Genomic DNA, 22,576 nt, shown 5'->3' with positions numbered 1-22,576 from the left:
TCACTGGAGTATTCATTAACTAATTAATTAGTAAAAATGATTTTTTTAAAGGATTATTATTGCCAGATATGCTGTTAGCCTTTAGGACGATATAAGTGACTAAAATGAGTCATGATCTCTCTGGTCATGAAGATGACATTATGGAAGTAAGGGCACTGATATTAAAATAATCATCCAGGTAGATTTAAATGAAAACTTTGATATGTGCTATAAAGGATGGACATCAATATAAATTGTTCTAGGATAAGAAAATATTCATAGAGAAATTTTTTAAAAAGTGACCTTCTAACTTATACCACACACAAAGAACAACTCTGGATTTGTTATAGATGGAAATGTTAAAGCAAAACAATAAAGCTTCTGGAATGTAATATATGGGAGGTCATCTTTAAGACATTGAGGTAGAGAACAAATTTAAATAGGACACAAAAGCACTACCTGTAATGAAAAGAAATATGCATTTAACTACATCAAAAAAAGAAAAAGAAAATCATAATTCCTCATAGAATGCACTGAGAAGGACACAATATCATGTTTTAAAAAAATTTATCTTTATCGTTGAAAGTATTAGAGATGTTCCCCTTCTTTCCCCCCCAGTGACTCCCTCGATCTTGCACTCCCCCAGGCCTTCACCATACTATTGTCTGTGTCCATGGGCTATGCATATATGCATACAACTTCCTTGGTTAATCCCCCCACCAATGCCCCATAATATCACTCTTGTGGTATTCTTGCCCCAAATGCACAATCTCAATCTACTTTAAGCCTAAATTGAAAGACATTTGACACAAGTGACCAATACTCATCACAAGTGTCAAGGTTGTAAAAGACAAGGAAAGTCTGAGGAATTGTTACAGATTGGAGGAGACGAAGGGGACATGACCACTAAATGCAATGTGGGAACCTGATTGGAACCTTGACCAGAAAAAAGGACATTAGGGGAAAACTAGTGAAATTTAAATAAGGCCTGTGATGTAGTCAATACGACTTTTCTGATTTTGATAATGGTACTGTGGTTATCTAAATTGTTAATAGCAGGGGCTCTGGGCTTAGAGTCTATGTGAACTCTGTGCTATCTTTGCACTTTTACTGGCTGTATTATTTGTGCATGTTTATAGTAAGTCTAAAATCATTTCAAAATAAAAAGTCAAAAAGAGGAAATTGGTTATCGAAAATACCATTAAAGAGTGAAAGTCCTCAAGTGAGAGAAGACATTTATAACACTTTTAAGTGAATAGTATCATATCCAGAACATACCAAGAGCTTCTACAAAGTCAACACGACTGTCTGCTAGCACACCATTCACGATTAGTGTGTAGGCTATGGATTTCAACTATGTCATATTTATTTGGAAGAAAGAAACCACTTCAATTTGGCTACATTGGCACCAACAGCCTAAGCATGTGGTGGAGTTATTTTGATTCTTAAGAAATGAAATTCACCTTGTTTTACCCTTCAAAGGAAAGTCGAGGCCAGATAATCTAAGATACAGGAAGAGAGGGTCATGGAGAAAATACAATTTGGATGAAATGCACACACAGTGTTCAAAGAGATAAAGATGAAGGACATGTAATGACAGCAGTTTCAGAGGAACTTCAAACCCTGGAGTCAAAAATCCCACAAGAAGACAAAGAACAATTAAAATGTACTTTTTGAAGTTTTCCTGAAGAGCCACACCTTTTTCTGATGAACTCTGGCCTCCTGTTAAGGAAACAGTTATAATTTTTCTCCTATCCTAGCTAACTCTATCTTTCTGTCATTTGTAGATAGATGTATTTTCAGTGGATGTAATCTATCATGAAATTTGCTAAAATGCAAAAAAATGACAATATAGTTTAATAGTAAGTACTTAGGATATTATAACATTAAGTATTATATTATTATATTAATACTAAAGGCCTGGTGCATGAAAATTCATGCACTGGAGGAGGAGGTCCCTCAGCTCAGCCTGCCCCCTCTCACAATCCGGGAGCCCTCAGGGGTGGGAGGTGACCCAGTAATCAGGGGAAGGCAACGCCCCATCACACCTCCGCTGCTGCCACTGCCAGCAGCACAAGCCTCGGCCCGCCCTGGTTACCTGAGCCTCGGGTGGCCCTGGTCAGCTGGGCAGCTGCCATCCGAGGCTTGCCTGTGCCTCGGGCCAGCCCTAGGTGGCTGGGGGGCTGAGGGGACTGGGCGCCACCAACTTGTGGCTGTGGGCACCGCCATCTTTGAGGGTGTGGCAGTCAATTAGCATATTCCCTCCTTATTGGCTGTGGGCACCACCATCTTTGAGGGCGTGACAGTCAATTAGCATATTCCCTCCTTATTGGCCGTGGGCACCACCATCTTTGCGATGGCGTGAGGGTCAATTAGCATATTCCCTCTTTATTAGATAGGATTGTAATATTAAGTATTTAGATTTCTTATAGGCTTCCAAACTAATTAAATTATATGTGCTAAATGTAGTTTGCTGATAGAATGAGTATGTTATCTTTGTCCCTATACGAGAGAGTTAGGAATGATTTTCACTATGTCGTTAGGGCTATAAGGACTAAAACACAGAGCGCTGCTACTACAGCTCTTTAAAACACTGATGCTCCTTGACAACTGGTGCATTGCTGCCAGTAAGTCGCACAATCTAACAAAAATCATAGGCTCAGTGGGTCATGATTACCCAAGTTCTCCCAGAAACAGCTTAATATAGCTTGACATGTGGAGGGTAAGAGAGATTGAGGGGAAATGAAAAAAGGGGAACTGAGAACAGAAAAGGCAAGATGAAGGTAAAAGCAACACAAAAGCACAAAATTCAGGGGAACCCACCCATTTGCACGAGGCGGGTCCCTGATTTGGTTCTATTTCCCAGCGCATTGGGTAAGACAGCTGAATGAAATGAGCACGTGCATTCAGGAAAACTTACCTGATTCCCAAGAGAAACAAAATGATCCTTGAAATGGAGATTACAGAGTACTATCTCCCGAGTTTTCATAAAGGGGACCTTATGCACTTCCCTTTCACCAGGGCCCTGAATAAACAGGGAGTGGCGGTGTGATGCCTCCCACAGGCAAGGACAACCAGGGGCAGATGGAAGGGCACTAATGGTTCCGGAGCACCTCTTTTGTGCCAGTCTATGTTGTAGTCTCTGTACCTGCAGTCTTATTGAATCCTGGAGCCCTGGAGAATTTCATGTTGTAGAAGTCAGAAAAGAGTACCCGTCTCCTGAGGGACAGAGACCCAAACTCAGCCTGGGTTGGTCTAATGCCACCCTCTGTGCCTTTCTTCCATGCCATGCTTCTTCCCTGGGACGGGATGGGAGTGCATTTGAATGCTCACATCTCTTTCAGATGAAATTAACTGGTCATCTGAACCAGCAGTGACAGCTAATAGGAGGATGACAAAATCCTCTATCTGAAAAGACACCTTCCTCACCTTTTCGTTGGTGAGCACTGGAGCATCACTTAAGGAAGACGCCCAATTCACAAAGTCTGTCACATCAACCGCTTTGGCTCCTTTGAGAAGCTTCTCTTTCAGCTGGGCTGCGTATTGTTTGGTTCCTCCTCTAATGAGTGAAATAACATCATCTATGATGCCATCCCTGGTGACGTTTACTGAGAAGAGAAAGCGGATGTAAGTCAAGCATTTTTAACTCTGTGACAATTGATAAACATTTATTGACCCCTTTTGTATAGTCTAATATATTCTAATATAAATATTACTAACTTTTCCACACCAAATATCCAGGGGCAATTTTTATTAGTAGCTAATTGTAGATGTCAATCACCTTTTTTAAAAAAAAATGATAGCATGATTGAGATATGTTGGTAATTCAAGCACAAGTGGGAACGAAACACAACTTTAAATGTACTATATTTTTTTTGTTGCAGACTTACCTTCATAATCATATGTCATATTGGTTTGCTTTGAACGATTTTAATATTATAAAAAAAATCAAAGCGTTCAAAAAAAAAAGTGAAAAGCAAAATTTCTTTCTATCCCAAATTCCTACCCACATAGTCTCTCTCACCAGGCTAAACCTCTTTTTACAAACTTTTGTGAATCTTTCAGATTTGTGGATTTTTTGAACCAGAAAAAAATGTTAAGATGATTTTTCTCCTTCCACATTTTTATGGATGAGAAAACTGAGACTCAGGGAGTTGGAGTGACTAGTCCCACATTACGTAGTTAGCTTAAGGGCCAAATATGGAAATGGTGACATTTGATGGCAAGTTCAGCTTTCTTTTCAGTTCATCAGTGGCTTCCAATCATGGCCACATGTTAGTGGTTGCTATGCTTTAACAAATATCAGGCTTTCCTCTTATCTGCTTCTCTATCATCATTAAAGGTGAGTCCCAAGCTTTGTATTTCTGATTAGAGTAAAAATTGAGAATTTCAGCACTGCCTCATGCTTGAAAATCTGCTAAAGATTAACAATAAAAGTAATATTTATACTAAAGATATTTATATTTTTAAAATGGTTATGCAATGATTTATGTTAAGGATAGATCAGGGATTTCTTTCCTCAGCTTTATTGAGATATAATTGACATAAATTACCATAATAAATTTAACTCATATCATGTCATATAGTTATAAAAACATTTTTTTCTTGTGATGAGAACTTTAAGGATCTACTCTCTTAGTAACTTTCAAATATAACATACAGCAATGTTAACTGTATATAGTCACTGTGTTGGACATTATCCTCCCCCCCCCCCCACCCTGTCCGCCCAGTACTATCTTTTTTTTTTTTTTTTTTAATATATTTTATTGATTTTTTACAGAGAGGAAGAGAGAGGGATAGAAAGTTAGAAACATCGATGAGAGAGAGACATCAATCAGCTGCCTCCTGCACACCCCCTACTGGGGGTGTGCCCGCAACCCAGGTATATGCCCTTTACCGGAATCGAACCTGGGACCCTTCAGTCCGCAGGCCGACGCTCTATCCACTGAGCCAAAACAGTTAGGGCCGTCCAGTACTATCTTAAAACTGCAAGTTTCTACCCCTTGACCAATTGAGTGAAGGTGAATTAGGGATTTCAAATCGGATGGAAGGTTGAATTAGAGAGAGTTTGGTCTTTTCCTTTCTTAATGGACACATACAGTACTATCAATAGTCCATTCAGAAACTTTCTGAAAAGTAGAGGAAGAAAAAAAATTTTTTTCTCAAGATAATCTTCTGCCATTACCATCATAAACGTACAAATCTGTAATGACTACAGTGTGAAGGGCATCCCCTAGAGCTGCGCACTGCACAGCCTGCACAGTGGTGACACCAGTGAGCAATCCTCTGTGGGTTGCTTGTGTTTATAACAGTTTTGAAAACACTGTAAAGATAAAATAGTTTTTAAGCACTTCTAAGTGTGGTGTTTTGTGCGTGTGTGTGTATGTTTGTGTATAAGGGTAGATAATATGGGGGCTCCTAGTGACCGGGCAGTGGTCACTGACATAACCCTCTGTCCACCCCCCCCTTTTTTTTGACCTAATAAGTTAGACCATACTTACCATCTTTGCCATCACCCTTCTTTACACAGTCATCTTTATTAAGACCTCCTTTGATATCCACTCCAAAATCCACCGATAAATCCAAATTAAACCCGAGGCATTTCTTCACATCCCTTAGTTCAACACCTGTGTAATGTATTTAGTGGAAAATGATTAGATACTATCTATCAATATCATATGTAAATTCCAATTTTGCTCTTTTATAAAAAACGTACTTGGATTCCTAGACACTATTACTGAATGCAAACGCAAGGTCTTATCTGTCCTGCTTCATCCTCGTATTTGAATCTAGTGGCCTCCTTTTGACTTCGCTTATCAAATTAATGGCAAAGGACATATACATTCACCCCTCATTCAAAAAGGATATAGGTCATACTAGGGTGGTTATAGTTCTAAGATTAAAGAGTTCAGCCCTTGGAGTTTTTTTCACCTAAAAACTCTTAGCCTGAAGGGCTCCTTGTGTATTGATCACTGCTGCTGAGTCTTTCTCTTTTCATTTTCAATTTACTCAAAATGCAGTCCTCTTGTGTCCATCCCCCAGGGATATCTATCAGTATAGCTTACCAGGCAGGGTTCAGAGACTATCTTGCAGGCGTCAGACCTGTGAGGCAGTATCATCAAAGCCATCTCCTATTCCACTCCCCCAGGAAGGCTTCTTCTACCTGCCCAAACTAGACTGAGGCACACAGCCGTGGGCAAACTACGGCCCGCGGGCCGGATCCGGCCCGTTCGGCTGTTCTATCTGGCCCGCGGAGCCGAAAGAGCGGAGGGTTCTCTTGCTCTCCCCTCCGCTCCTTTACTTTGAATTTATATTAGTTCACACAAACACTCCATCCATGCTTTTGTTCCGGCCCTCCGGTCCAGTTTAAGAACCCATTGTGGCCTTCGAGTCAAAAAGTTTGCCCACCCCTGCTAGGAGCAACTGGTTCTGGCCGGGTCATATTTATTTCACTCACAGCGTGTTTACCAATGGTGTGGACATCATCACAGATAGCCAAGCTTTACTATCATAGGTGCATCCCATTCTTCACCTGACACTGCCACAGGCTATAGGGAAGGAGCCACAGAAGTGATTTTTGGCAATACTTCCCTTCCTCAGAGACACTCCCCCCAATTTTTAGGGCAGAGGGAGGAAATATGCTGGCATCTATCACCTCTTCAAGAAATATTATAACTTGCCATAATTATAAAATTAATTATTAAAGCTTATTAACATAGTCCCTTTGCCTCTATTTTATTCTTAAAACATTTAGATAAAAGCCTTTAGGCTAGGCTGGCAATTATGTAGCACAGAGGCCTATCCTGTACATATGGCAAACACTGATGGTCAATCATGGCCTTCTTTCTATGATTTCAAGTGTGATCAGAAACCTACTCAACATGGACCCAATTCAACTACCACCAAATGATTACAATTGTCATCATACAGGTAGAACTAATTTTCCACCCTTGCTTTAAGATGTTAGACTTATGTGATGTTAACATTGCTTCCTCCCTTTTCCCTAAGAGAAAATTTAGATCCATATTTCCCTTACAATGCGGAAGAATACTTTGACTATAATTATCATACATATAATTAACCAGCCTACTGAATAAGAAATAGGTTGTGTAAATTATGTCTCTCGTACTTTCTTTCACCTTTTAAACAGATCTTCACTTAAAGCAGCATTACCAATAACATTAAATTGCAATGCAATTTCTGCCGCTGACTAGTGCATGATCAAGGCATCTTGTTTGAAGTCAGTTTGCTATTTGACAGGGTCTTAGGTGTCGAAGGGCAGGGAGAGTGTCCTCTCAAGGAAACAGGTTACATAACGCTATTCTAAAGCCTATAACCACTGACAGAGGTCAGCAATAGGAAGAAAACATTATTGGAAGTTAGAGCTCTATTTCCAGGTATACCGTGTTTTTCCATGGCAGCTTTATCCAAAACATATATTAGTTCATAAAATCCTCCTAGAGACCCAGAACTACTGTAGTGAGTTCCATAGGTTTCCAAAAAGGCAAAATATTCCCCCTTTTCATAGGTGGTTGGCAGATTTTTTAAATCATCCAAGAAAGTTGATGTCAGCATGATGTCCCGGTTTCTCATCACAAATCTTCCCAGGGCAACTTCTCCTTTCACATGCAGAAACATTTTTTCCTTTGTTGTGGAGCAGAAGACAATAAATGTGAGTTTTACCACCATTATTTCAGATTTAAAAGTCACAAAATTTGAAACTTCCCCAGGCAATACATTTTTTTTTTATCAGTGACTGTAAGATATCACTTTAACCCAATAGGATGGCAACCTTAAAATACAATTAATACCAAGTGTTGGTGAAGATGTGCAGCAGCTGGCACCCTCTCATACATTGGTGGTGGGAGTGGAAAATGGAGTAACCACTTTGGAGAACTGTTTGTTAGTTTCTTATAAAAGTAAACACACAGCAACCCTATGGCTAGTAATCCTACTTTTACATATTTATCTAAGATCAATGAAAAAGTCATCCACAAAAAGACCTGTATAAGACTTTTAGAACAGCTTAAAATTGGAAATGATTAAAATGTCCACAAACAGGGGAATTGTAAACAAATTGTAGTATTTCACATGAAGGAAAACTAGTTCGCAAAAAGAAGAAATGAACTACGGATACACGTAACAACATATTACACTGTAAAAAAATATTACACTGAGTGAATTAAGTCAAACACAAAAGAATATATACCATATTGTTCCATTTATATAAAGTTCTGGAACAGGTGAAACTAAGCTATGATCAGAGAAATCTGGTCATTGGTTGCCTCTCAGGTGGTAAGAAATTGACCGCAAAGGGCATGAGGAAATTTTCTTGAGGTCATGGAAATGTGCTATATTTTGTTTGAGGGGGTGGTTGCACAGGATACAATAGTCAAAACTCATGGAACCATATGCTTAAAATTTTTGCATTTGATTGTGTGCAAATTATACCTCATTAAGTTGATTTAAAAATGTTAACAATGGAAGGAAATGTAGATAGTATATATGAAACCCAATCTTTTTATTTTACAGATGAAGAAACTGTGATCCAAAGGTATCAAATTGTCTTAATTTTACATGACACAAATAGTCCATGCCAATGATTGGTACTAAAAACCTACATCTCAGGTCTCTCTCTTTCTTCCACTATGTCCTTGTGAGCTTTGATAATACAGATGGAGTAGACACTATTGTAAGACAAGGATCTCAAGCCAAACTAACACAGCTCAACAGTTAAATGTTCCTTGGAATGATGGCTTGAATGTCTAAGAGAAAACTAGTGTAGTGAGGAACTATATGACTCAATGCTGTAGACCATCCCAGCCAAAACTAAATTACAATTGACATCCATGATTTTTCAGATAATTGTTTTGAGATTGTCCTTCTGTAGCTGTGGTTGGCACATATTGGTTGCATGGGAGTTAAAAACATTATATTATTTTTAAGGTACATCTCAGTATATACAAACATCACACCAAACTTTTTGTGTTCTAGAAGCATAATTGTTCACTCTGCATGACCTAACTGCAGGTGATAGTGGCTGACTCAGTCTCTAAAAAAAAAAAATCCTAAAATAATTTACTGTATCTATAATAAGTCATATGGTTCTCCATCTGATGACTTGCATAAAAACTCTCAATGGAATCTCAAAGATGCACAAAACCTATGTGGATTCCTTTGCATTGTTGCTAAAATTAGGAGGTATATCTTGTCAGAAAGATGTTATGTCCTTTGACTCAAATTATTTTAGAAGTAAGCCTTAGGCCATTCCTATTCAAACATACTGTTGTGTCTTCTATCTTATAGGACTTTAAAAACAATGTCTTAACTTCACTTGTCCAAACATTGCTACCTATATCTTTGTTTTCATTAGAAGCAAAATTCCCTTAAAGAGTTTTCTATACTGGCTGTTTCCAATTCTTCTCTTCCCAGTTTCTCTGAAATTTAATCTAGTCATGCTGCTGCCCTTACAACCCCAAGAAAATCTCCCTAGTTGAGGTCACCAATGACCTTCAAAATGCTCAAGCCACTGGTTGCTTGTTAGTCCTCATCTTCTTTGACATATTAGTATATTTGACACAGTTTATCACTCTTTTCTCCTTGATAGTGTTTCTTTTCTTATCTTCTAGGGAAGTTCTCAAACTGTAAAGTACAAATGAGTCACCTAGAGAATCTTGTTAAAGTGCAGTTCTGATTCAGTAGGTCTGGGTTAGAGTCTGACATTCTAGTTTCCCAGTGATGTGGACACTGCTGGTCCATGGACCACACTTTTAGTAGCAAGGTTCTAGGGCATTACACTGGCCACATCTTACTTTCCTTTGCTGGTTCCTCCTCTTACCCCAGAGTTTCTATTGAAGTTCCTTGGATTTAGTCTTTGACCTTCTTCTCTTTTCTATCTACATTAACTCTGTTAGTGGTCTCACCAAACCATATGGCTTTAAGCACCATTTATATAACAACTCCCAAATGTATAGCTCATGCCCAGACCTATTTCCCAAACTCCAGAATAATAACACCAACTTCCTATGTGACATCTCCAAGTAGGTGTCTAAAGACATCTCATCCTTAATCTAACTAAAACGTAACCACTGGTGTTCTCCAAACTTGCTCTACCTCCATCTCATTTGATAGCAACTCCATCTTTCCAGTCACTCAGGCCCCAAACCTTAGAGTCATGTTTGACTCTACAACTGTCCTGTTTGAACTGCCATCATCTCTCACCTGGATTCCTGCAATAGCTTTTTAACAAACCTTGCTTTTGCTCTTAACTCTTATAATCTCTTCTTAATAGAGTACCAAGAGTAATCATTTAAAACATATTAAGGTCTATCAATCTTCTATGAAAAATATTCCAATGACCTCTTCTGTCACTCAAGAGGGAAGAAAAACACTCTTAGATTAGGCCGAGATCCTTCATGGTATGGTTCAACGCAACCTCTTCAACCTTTTCTCCTCTGGTTCACTTTGGCCCAATGGGGAGGTATGTTCCCATCTTAGAGACATGTCTCTAAAACTTCCTTCTGCCAGATATATCATCTCAAATATAACCATTTGGCTATATCCTCTCTTCAAATTTTTGCTCAGATCTTATCTCCTCAATGAAGCTTCCTTTTTAATACCATCATCTGTCTCATACTACTGATTTCCCTTACATTACTCTATTTTTCATTTTATTCTATAGAACTTATAATTTTCTAAATACTATATAGCTTCCTTTTTTTGCTCTCATGTTTATTCTTTTTGTCTCTCTTCCCCTGCTGATTTTTGTCCTGTCCATGAGGTCAGGACTAAGACTCTTTGTTAGTTTGGTTCACAAATGGATTTTAAGCACCTGGAGAGTGCTTGGCCACATAGTAAATGTAGAAATATATATATTTTTGAATGATTTAAAGGGTTTTCCAACTTTACATTTTAGGTGGGTATTCTTGTGAATCTATAAGCAATATACAGAACCACATAAAACTATTATATCATTAGGCAAGAGTACTAAGAGTGGGAGAAGGGTATCTAGATAGATGATTGTGATATACATAAAGGAAGAATGAGCATTTTACAAGTATCATACTGATTATAGAAAGTATATTCCGAAGATAATGACACAAACTTTGAAACCTGGCTTAAATATTAAAGGCAAACACATTTTCAAAATCTAAAATTAAAGGGACGATTACAAAGCAAACAGACTAATTTCATATGCAATGTGTACAATTTTATGGCATTTATTACTTGAGAGACACACTTTATAGTAAGTACATGGTCAATATCCTATGGCATTGCAATGAATTACCAAAGTATGCAGTAATTTGTTTCTAAGTTACTCTGTCTCTGGTATGTTGTTATAGGAGCCTAAAGATAGTATAAATTGAACAGTCTATTGCTATAATCTCAGTAAAAAAGTATGCTCTGAGTTCTTAATACATTTGTTCTCTGTCTACTACCACCAAACATCTCTTACTATTACTAAAGATCCTATATGGCATTTTTCTCCAGTTACCATTCTTCTTCCTGACATTTTTGTAACTTACTGGAGGATTTGTTGAGTATTAATTCTTTCTCTCTCTTATGGGCTCTAAACATGTAAACTTAAAAGAGGGGGTTTGGTTAGTTTGAAAAATATCCCATTATATTCTCTATATGAAGTGTTCAGTCTTACCTTCTTAGAAGAATGTGACAACAACAGTTGGTAAGTGTCATTTTTGGAATACCTAAATCGGAACGAACCACCAGCACTTCCTTGAGAAACACCAGGCACTAGGGCGTCTTCTCCTGTAGAAGGATTGTCACGTCCACTTTGTGATGGCCCTCCCTCAGGAAGATTTTTATGCTTTCCAAGTTTTTCAGTTTGGGTGAATTTTAGAGATATATCTGCATTGAAGTTTGATGTTTCCTCTTTAACGACTGATTTGAATGCTTTAAACTGTTCTTCATAATGTTCAGTTCTGAAATTTTTATCAACTCTGGTCTAAGTGAGAATAACAAAGTGTTATTATAAACAGCATACAAAAACCATCCAAAATAAACACACACACCCCCTCCCCCATAATTATTTGAAAGGCAGTAGGGCCTTTAAAGGAGGTAAAAGTAAAGGCCCTGAGATGAGATTGCTGGGGTTCAAACAGAAGCCCCATGTCTTGGAGGACATTACAATAACCTCTGTCTGCCTAGTCTGATTCCTAGTCTGTGAAACAGGGACAGACTAGGAATCAGACTAGTTAACTCACCACAGCTAGCCCGAAGGTGGTTGTGAGGATTCAATTAGATAATGCAAATGGAAACTTTAGAACATAGCAAGCTTTTAAAAGTTAACATATTAATAATTAAAAAGCAAGTTATATAACAGATGCACAATATTACTTCCACTTGTATATAAAAAAAGAAAGTAAAAAATGATAAAAGCTAACACTTCTGGGTGGCTTATGGGACAGGAACTATTTTGTGTATTTTACCATGTTAGTTAATTTAAGGACTTGAGATTTGAACTGCCTTGTCACCTTTACACGCTACTGCCTATAAAAATAATAAAAATAGATACATACACATACACATAGAAAATTATTTGAAATATAGACAAACCATAGAGTTTGCCCTTGAGAAGGACAACTGTGAATGGGAATGTGGAGAGGGAGCATTTTTCCTTGCATAGTCTATAGCCCCCCCCCCTTCATTTTTGCATGGAAAAAAAAATCCTGAACTAAACAACCTAGTTAAAAATTAAAACTTTCAATCAAAACATTCCTTGCCAAGTTGTCTATGCTCAAGTATCAGTGGGAATATTGTTAATCTCAATGGCTAAGTTCTTTCCAGAGGTCCTCTGAAAGCGGTTGTAGGTCTGGGAAGGAGACACCCATCTCTTGCCAGTGGCATAGATCAGATCCAGTAGCATGCACTGGGCGACTGTTCTGCACAGAGTTTGAATGTTCTACCCCCACTCCACCCATATGTTAAAATCCTAATGGCCAATGTAATGGTATTAGGAGGTGGGGCCTTAGAGAGGTGCCTTCATGAGTGGGATTAGTGCTCTTATAAAAGTAGCCCCACAGAGCTCCCTCCCCTTCCATCATGTGCAAACACAGCAAGAGATCTGTGACTCAGAAGAGGGTCCTGACGTGAGCATGCTAGCACTGTTATCTCAAACTTCCAGTCTCCAGGACTGTGAGAAATACATTCCGTTGTTTCTAAGTTACTCTGTCTTTGGTATGTTGTTACAGGAGACGGAACAGACAAAGACAGGAAACCTAAAGTTACCATCTAGCGGAAAAAGACAAAAATGCATGTACTTTTCTTTAAAGCAAGGCATGCTAGGAAAATTATTCAGTGGAATGGGGAAGAGTAACCTAACCAAGTCACTTCCCTGCTTAACATATTGCAGTCTTCCCACTGCCTGGAAGATAAAGTCTGAACTAGACTTATTCCAAGTTAATCTCTCCTTACTTACTGTTCTCAAGCTTTCTACAGCCTATGCGTCTTCCCACCACAGGGCTCTTTTATACTTTCTAGAATGTTCTCTAACACCACCTGCTCATCCTCCCATAACACAAACATTGCACACACCGATACACATTCTCTCACACACATGCACATTACACCCCTTTCCCTGCTTAGTTCTTACACCTATTTCAAATCTTAACTTAAGCATCAGAGAGGCCTTTCCTGATCCCACAGATGAACAAATCCATTTTCTATAAGCTTTCAGGACACTTCTTTTAAAATAAAACAAAATGAAAACCCCTCCCCTTTTATAATTGCTTATTTAATAGGCCTTCAGATGGTAAACTCCAAGGAGTCAGGGACCATGTATGTATTATCCAAATGCTACTATAGAGTCACTAGTTAGTAAATTGACTGACACATAGTAGATGCTCATAAATATTTATTCAACTTAATAAGCAGATCCAATATAACTAATGAGAACAACTAATATTTATTGACTGCAAACAAGCTCAGCTATTTATTTTCTAAAACCATAACAGATTAGTATAAGGGGGGCGCCAACAGTAGTAGCACCCTTGATTGGAAGACTTTAGTAAGCCTTAAAACAACTCCATCAGCACTCTTCCTCAGATAGCACCAAATAAATGTTCAGGTCTGCAATCCCTACCTGCTTTTTATAACCTTGATGCCAAAACTCATTTGGATGAATTAATCTGATCTGAACTTATAAGTAGTTATTTATAGTCTTCATTTCTCCCACTTTGTGTGAACATGGGTTAGTTCTTCTGTGGAAAGATTGATATGCTTGATTATAGAATGCCTCTCCTATCTCCATTGGGAGAGGAGGTGTAAGTAATATACATGGAAAGACCACATCTCCTTTGTGAAACTCAAAACATTCTGAATGAGGAAGCACATCCATGTCCAGGGTTGTACATAAGAAAAAACAGGGGGCTTACTCTCCAAATGTAGATTTAAGATCTGTCCCGGGCAACTTTCCAGCCCTCACCAGTTACTACCTCTATAGGGAAGCTAAGAGTTTGGTTATAGTAACTAAGACAAGAAAAGTGTATGATGTATACCTGAGAACTAAAAAAATAAAATAGAATAAAACACAAACAACCCTTCTTCCATCAGCAATGACAAAGGTTACCTTATCTTTGGTATATTGTTTTTAAGAAAGTAGAACATATAATACTTTCTAAAAAGATTATCACTTTTCCCTCCAAAAACTGTGCTTTTAAAGAGGGTAAACCTGGCAAGATGGAGAAAGATCAAAAATTCAAAATGTTCCCTGAGATTTGTGGGAAACTGATTCTCTTCTGAAATTGCAGGAACAAAAAATATGACAATGTGGTCACATGGGAGAAAAATGCCAAATAGTCCAGACATTACAATTTTTAGCATTCATGGGAGAACATGATCTTTTAGGCTACAATGGGTAGGGATTGATTTCCAACATTGATAGAGATAAAAGGACTCTTAACTACACTTTTTAAAAAGTATATATGTTTCTCAAACTGGTAGGAGAGACAACAATAAAAAAGGACTTTGTCACCAATGGGACTATTGAAAGAAACAGATTTTAGCTCCTGGTTTAGAATAAGCTAATTATATCCTTTATTATATCTTGCTTAGACCAAATAAGGTACCACTAAAGGTGATATTAATCCTTTGAATGGGTCCAATTTGTAGGTGGTTCAAAAGAATTCAGGAAGGTGGTGAGTTTGGAGTGGCATTTTGTAAAGTGAAAATCACTTTGAGAAATAGTTTCACAAGAGCCAGGGGGGTCTGAGGTAAGTGAAAATAGCCACTCACATTAGTCAAGCAGGCTTTACAAAAGGGAACAGTGAAGGAAAATGAGTGAAAAGTTTTTATTAATAGGCTAGCAAAAACCAACCTTAAATAGCATGAAAGCAGTGTACTCAGCAGTTAAAGTAGCACTAATTAAATTTTCAGTTTTATCAGAACCATAGATGATTCTTTTTATGGAGTCTACTAGTAGGTATTTGCCAAAACTCTATGACTAGGCAGGCCCATGTTACTGAGGGTTGATTGTAGATTACTGTATGTTTTCTAAAGAGATCCAAGGTATACCTCCTCTTCTTTAAGCCAATCTTATATTTACATTAAATCCTTATTCTACTGAATTTTTCACATTATTTAGTATTAGACTTATTTAAACAACTTTCAACTAAAAGGGGAACAATGTGTTTTCTTCTGGGGAGACTTACTTCATAGACCAGAGTAGCCAAATTCCAGGGTTTACGGTAGTAGGTCAAGGTGTTTCCATCCCGAACGCGGTCACACTGTCCATTGTAGAACTCATTGTCAAAGGGTGTGGTTAGGGGAACCATCCCTAAGATGTTGATCCTGAGGATGAACACAGGAACATCAGGTAGGGAGATTCCAGAAGCTAGTGCAAGGCAGCCTTCTGCAGCGGGGGAAAGAGAGAGCTTCGGCTCATGTCCTCATCACCTAATATGTGTGGGATATACTCAGGAACAGAAGCAAGAGCCTGTTCACCTCTGCTCTATGTTTCTGGCAGACAGCATACCTCATAGGCCCTGTAGACTCTTTTAGGCAACTAGGACTCTGTGGAGAGCACAATGAAAGGAAGGCAATAGCCCGGCTGGCGTGGCTCAGTGGTTGAGCATCAACCTATGAACCAGGAGGTCATGGTTCTTTGATTCAAGGTCAGGGCACATTCCTGGATTGCGGGCTTGATCCCCAGTAGGGGGTGTGCAGGAGGCAGCCAATCCATGATTCTCTGTAATCATTGATGTTTCTATCTCTCTCTACCTCTTCCTTCCTCTCTGAAATCAATAAAAATATATTTTAAAAAAAGAAATACAATAAATATGGAGCAAGGTACCATCTGGAGCTTAGAGTCTTAACTTAATCCCTGTAACTCTTAGCTAACCTCCCTTAGTGAACTAAGAGCCAATGCTATAATCCACATATTTAAATTATTTGAGAACACAGCACCTCAAGGGGGCAGTATAACATATACATGTAATTTTTAACTTGTGAATCAATGTTGGGGCTCTTCCACTCCACATTCTCTTTTAACCCAAGCCTTTTCTGCAGTTGTCTCACTGCCTATCAAGAACCTCATTCCCTCCAGGTTTATATTATTATTTCTATGAGGAACTCCAAAATTTCAGCATCTTGGCAAGGCACTCTCAGAAGTTCTACTTTTTTCTCCCGGCAAAATATTTTCATTTGGCAAACTAGAATTCAGAAATAGGAATCCTGTTTGGCTTTTAAAAAGTTAAGTTTGATTTGTAGACCTAAAAACAATGTATGAACAGGAAGCAGTTCATTCTTTGTGAAGTTCACCTTTGTTAATTGGAGGAACAGTCATTGCTGTCTAAGCTGTACCTGGAATAAATGGCCCCAGGCCAAGGAGGCCCAAATGGATTTGAGCCTCACATCTATACTTAGCTTGGCACAAGAGCATAAACTCTTCCATTTCTCTAGACCACATTACCAACTCCCATGAGCTGGCTTACAAGTTCGGAGTCCAACTGAGTGTTAACGTTTGGAGTTGTTTTTTCCACCCCATTGTAAAATGTGAAATGGGTGATGGGAGTTAGATGATTGTAAAAGGGGAGGTGAGCAAGGGGAATGACCTTGACAACTGGAATGCCACTGAGTAATCAAGCTTATCAATTTTATGAAAAATATGTACATATAAAATTGAGAATTTACCAAGAGTTAGATTGATTAGATAAGTAACAGTTGAGGAAACTATTATCTTAAAATGTACTAGTCTCCCTCCCCCTTGTACCCTATGGTACCCATATCCCGGTTTGAAGGTTATTGATTTACAGATCAGAAAGTTGACCATTTGACTGGATTCATCTGGAAAGTTACAATGAAGCTGCTCCATGGTCCAAAAGCACAGCTAAGGAAGAAATGTTTCAAAACTTTTGACTTGGTTCCACTACTACAGAGACAGCCAGTCTAGTCTAGAATAAGCCAATTTCTTTCTGCCAAGAAACATGAAAACTTCTCACGGATCGAATGTCATTGCCTGGGAATAAAAAGACATGTGTTCTTTGGCAGCACTTAGAGATGCCTGTTTTCACACCTGCATCTAGAACCACAGGCAGCTCCAGTCTACCAGGTGATCTGAAGAGAAAGTCCCTCCACCAGAGTGGTGCTATTCTTAGATCACACAGAAAAAGTAATCCCTTGCATGTTGTACATCATTTGCAGCTGGTTTGGATTTATGTATTTTTCAATGAATGCAAGATGGGTTGGGGATTTCCCTAAACATTTCTGGAGAATCTCAGACGCCTATAAGATAAGAGGCTAAAACATTTGTGATACAAGTCAATTCTCCTGGCATAAGAATTTAAATGAGAGTCTAAATAAATAAGTAAGTAAATAAATAAATAAATAAATAAGTCCTTCAAATGTAAAAAAAAAAAGTATAAATTAATTATTATGAGTACTTATGACTTTCATGTGTAAAATAATCTGACTGGATATGACTGTTGATAAGACTTGTTGAAGTTTTTGAGACTGGACAGTGTAGGAGCAGCTTATAAGCATGTTGCTATGGTTAGAATGTTTATGTCTATTACCTCTTGATCAATATAGTACCATAGCCCTGCGTTAGAGTAATGGAGATATATAGTAAATAAATATGTAATACTAATCATATGGAAGAATATAATAAAGAATGCTATTTTGAAACCTCCTCTTATATGAATTACTAATGTATACTACTCTTCTACATTCTTAATTCAAATATTTAGATAATAAATAATGCTTGAGTTTCATTGTCTAACGTTAGTTTTGTTTGAAGTTAGGGTGTCAACTTGTGGGCTTTGTAGTGATGTAGGAGAGATGATATTGTGGGAATGGGCATGTGGGGAGAAGAAAAAGGTAAGTGGCATGGTGGAAAAATACAGCTTTATGTTCCCTGTCATCACGCCTGAGTGTGGTAAAGCATGAAGTATTTACGGAGCCCCAGACAGCTCTCTGGGATGCCTCAATGTGAAACTCCCTGGCAAATGCCATATAACAAATTTTATTTTCCCCGAACAAAGGAAACCAAGGAATTATAAATAATTGTTTTTCAGCTAAATGGGCCAAGATTTCTGTAGCCTTTTCCTATAAGACACGGTGTAAATTTGCATGAAGTGAGAATACATAACATATGTAATTCCCTGCTTCAAGCCCTTTTATTTAGATTACGGAGAAATCTGTTTCTCGGATCCCAAGGAAAGCAAAATAAAGTAATATTAGGCTTTCACCACTCCCAATCTCTCCCTGAGGAAAGCAGCAGGAAGAGTCAGAACTCACTGGAGCATGCAGTGATCTGGTTATAAGGCTTTGGCTGACTCCCATACCATTTCCGCCAATTATTAAGAGGGCCTGCTGAGTTTGGAACCCTAGACCATGCATTAGACTCAAAATTCCTACCTTTAGGCTTAGGGCCAAAGGCTCTGTGAGTGATATTTGAATGCTGCTTGCTTGGCAAGTTTTTATAAAGTGAATAAAAGATATATGAAATGCTTCACCTGGTGCCTGACTTATTATTCTGGAATTTTTCTCTTCTGTGATTGAAGACGTGGAAGTTTCCTGACTTAGAGAGAGAACACATCTCCATTTTTACAGAAGTCTCAGGAACCATCGAGTTTCTTAGTGTAGGGTTTCTCAACCTCAGTACTACTGACATTTTGGGTGTGGCTGTCCTGTGCATTGTAGGATATCACTCCTGAAAGCCCCATCCCAACACCCAACAGGTCTCCAAACACTGCCACATGTCACCTCTGGTTGAGAATCGCTACCTTAGTTCCTCTATTAACCTTGCTCTTACCATTACCCCCTTCTTCTTTCCTCTCCCCATCTCCATTTCCAGGACTGGAGTCCTGAACCTGAATGTCTTCCTAGGGACTCAGTTTCTGTCTTACCTGATGCCAACTGATAATATTTTAGAAAGCACTTATTCTTTTTAAAATTTTTTTTTATTGATTAAGGTATTACATGTGTCCATATCCCCATTGCCCCCCCCCCCCACAGCACCTATTTTCATTAGTTAATTTAGTCAGCTATGTATCCACCCAGAAGTATTTGTTAAGCACCTACTATATACCAGGCACTAGGATTATGAGGATGAAGAGACACATTGCTTTCAGGGGATGAAAGAGAGCCATGCCATCTCTGTCAATATACTACTGGATGGGGAGGAGCTAAGTCTCTGTTGAGGATAATTTGCCAACAAAGCCACCCAAAGTATCTTTACTGCTCAGAACAATGCATAGAGACTATGCTGTGGACATCTGTGGAATGTCCTCTGACTGTATCGAACAGAACTGAATAGCATCCCAGGCCGGTATCATTTCCCCAACTCCCAGAACACAGATCTCTGCAAATGGTATCTATTTTGCATAACTCTGGGTCCTAAACTTCCCAAGACTTTTCATCAGAGCTTACCTAGTCAGAAAAGTGAGTGAAACTACAGCTCTGTAATGAGAACCATAGTCTCAACAGCATCATCAGTTGTCGTTAGAATGGTTTTCTCTGTTCTATTCCTCCTGGGTCAACTCCAGGACACAGATGTGCTTCCTCATTCAGAATGTTTTGAGTTTTCTCTGTCCTATTCCTCCTGGGTCAACTCCAGAATGCTGGAGCCTCCTGAGAATTTCTAACCAGGTTCAGATCCAGGAGAAGGCCCAATGGAAGATAGTTTTCCTGGCAATTCAAACATTTGAATGGAATTCCCAGACCTACTACTGGCAATTCAATTTTAAATGCTAACATGTCATTTCAACATTGCCATGGTCTTCTAGAGGTTCATAAATGAGGTATTTTACCTTCTCCTGGACTCAGAAGTCATCATCAAATGTCGTGATAACCTAGTCCCTTCTACAGACACCTGCTGAGGTCAGGAAGTCTATCCTTGAGATACTTATTCAGCACCTGTCCTCTTTCAAGCTCAAACACAATTCAAGCAGAATATAGCCCCACAGGCTATTCTTTCTGCCAGGGAAAGCCCTGTACCACTTTAGCATGCAGGAGAGATGGAGGTTATTTTTCACTCATCGTCTTCCAGAACATTCAAGTGGAGTACTGACCCGTAGCCAGCTGTTCGGCCCATCTCGGACTCTTCCACCACTTTGTCACGGCAGGGTTTACGGGGATCACCTTCACAATCATCCTCATCTGAATAGTCTCCACAGTCATTGTCCCCATTGCACAGAAGCCGCCTCTTTATGCACCTGCCTGCAATGAGAATCAGGAAAGAACTGTGCGTCTAATGCCAACATTTCTCCCTCCGAAGGTGTCAGATGCTGGAGGGCAGGGCACGCATACATTTAACCACAGAATGTACAGAATATATAGATGGCCATTTGGGCGCCCCTTTCACACTTGGAAATACGAGTGCTTAGACGTGTGTTTCTTTTCACCCACGAGGGCGCACAGAAACCCATAACGAGCAGCCAGAGTGCAAGGATTACCTGTATCACATTTAAAGTCATTTCCACAGTCATCATCAGCATCTTCACAGTTCTCAGTGGGCACACAGCCTTGTCGGTCTCCCAGACTGTCCAAGCACCTTCGCCCATTAAATTGTCCAAAGACCACAATGCTCCTTGAACGAAACTGCACAGAACCAGTTGGAAATGTTAACATTTCGAATTCCAAAACGGGATTATGATCTGAAATTGCACCCATACCACTGCAGCCCTCCAAACCCACATGAGTCTATGATTTTCAGAGAGGAGCCATAAAAGCAGTCACTAATGTTGTTTAAAGGAACGTCACCCATTCTAGGACCAAAGTCTCTGCTACAAGAGATGGTTCGTCAGGACACTCAGTTAGTGTGCATGCAGCATTCAGGTCACCCGGCAAGGTGACCCACCTGCATTTAGATGTTTGTCTTTCCTTCTCAGTTTGCAACTTGGTTGGAGGCTCCCTGCCTTATAGTCACTTCCCTGGAGATGCTGGCAATATAGCTCCCCTCTGGGGACGTCAGCAGGGAATAGCATTGGAGGCTTACCCTTTGTTTTAGGCAAGGGTCACATTGCGACCATTCGCTCCAGGGGCTCATTCTGCAGTCTATGGGCGATGGAGTGCCGGTGCTTTGTTGTGGCTCCTGGAAAGTGCTAAGACAACAGAACATGTCAACCTATGGCCATTACGCATGCCTGTTTCCAAGAAGTCTTCACAAGGCAGTTTAATTTATTTACTATTTTTCCCTTTCCAAATCATACTACTCGCCTTTTATTATGTCTCTCATTACTCAGTCACTTGATCACATACCATTTTGTATTTTCAACTCATATTTTTTTGTTTAATTTTTGTACTGAATTGTAATTTAACTTTCAACCTAACAACAACAATGGGTTCTTAACAACAACAAAAATGAGGGCGATGGGAGAAAAAGTTGTCAGGCATTCTGCTAGGTGTCTTACATCGATTAGCCTTATATTTCCAACTAGTTTCTGAATCCACTGAAGGACATATCTTGTTTCACTTTGTACCCCCCAGACAGTCTGGCAAAGCCTGGAGTTGCCTGGGTCTCCTGCAAGTTTGAGCCAGCCGGCTGGGCCATGCCTTAAGCAAGCACCTCATAAATCAGGCTTTCCTGCCCCTGCATTCTGCACCTCCCAAACTGGAAGCCTTGCCACTTCCCATTCCTCTTCAGAACTCATCCCTCATCTCTCTGCATTTTAACATCACCTAACTCTGGCATTTACAGACTTCCCTTCCTCCCCTAGACCCAAAGCTCAGGAGTGCTTTTCTGGCTTTGAACTTTCCTTTCGTTCTTGGCTCACCATTGGGAACTCTTCCGGTTATAACATCACCTCTCGTTCATGACAGGAAGAAAAAAAAAGGGGGGGGGGGCCCAAACAGAAGCCACCAAATAAGAATCTTATCAACTTCCTGCCTACATGCCCCTCAGCTGATACCTATTCCTTTTATAGTGTAGCCTCTTACTTCAGGGGGGTGACAAGGTCAAACTCATCCCTCTACACAAGCTCTAGACCCCAGCTCCTCTTTGAGACCTTGATCCATTGAATATCTCCTCCCTTTGAAACTCTCCCTCATTTCCAGCTCTTTTTCCCTTGTGTTCAAGCAGATGAATGAGCAAATGGGACACTCTGGACTCTACATTTCCTTTCAGCAACACCCATCTCCCTTC

The 22,576-nt window shown here is 39.3% G+C and overlaps 1 protein-coding gene across 2 annotated transcripts in view; it reads right to left on the bottom strand.

Moving 5' to 3' along the window:
* The window catches only part of C9 (complement C9), a 33,092-nt gene that overhangs the window by 2,624 nt on the left and 7,892 nt on the right, over positions 1–22,576 (bottom strand). Inside the window, exons 2-9 of one of the 2 annotated variants that reach the window (XM_080679400.1) lie at positions 21,431–21,536; positions 20,889–21,033; positions 20,505–20,652; positions 15,645–15,783; positions 11,633–11,941; positions 7,383–7,623; positions 5,481–5,606; positions 3,409–3,587 (exon numbers count right to left, since the gene is read on the bottom strand). In XM_080679400.1, coding sequence (XP_080535526.1) covers positions 3,409–3,587; positions 5,481–5,606; positions 7,383–7,623; positions 11,633–11,941; positions 15,645–15,783; positions 20,505–20,652; positions 20,889–21,033; positions 21,431–21,536 — 1,393 coding nt within the window. The remainder of the gene's footprint in view (positions 1–3,408; positions 3,588–5,480; positions 5,607–7,382; positions 7,624–11,632; positions 11,942–15,644; positions 15,784–20,504; positions 20,653–20,888; positions 21,034–21,430; positions 21,537–22,576) is intronic. The other variant, XM_080679401.1, reaches the window with a different exon arrangement.

Source organism: Plecotus auritus (genome assembly GCF_963455305.1).
Source record: "Plecotus auritus genome assembly, chromosome: 7".
NCBI classification, from domain to species: domain Eukaryota; kingdom Metazoa; phylum Chordata; class Mammalia; order Chiroptera; family Vespertilionidae; genus Plecotus; species Plecotus auritus.
The sequence above is the reverse complement of the archived record's forward strand: the minus strand, read 5'-3'. Positions and strand labels throughout refer to the sequence as shown.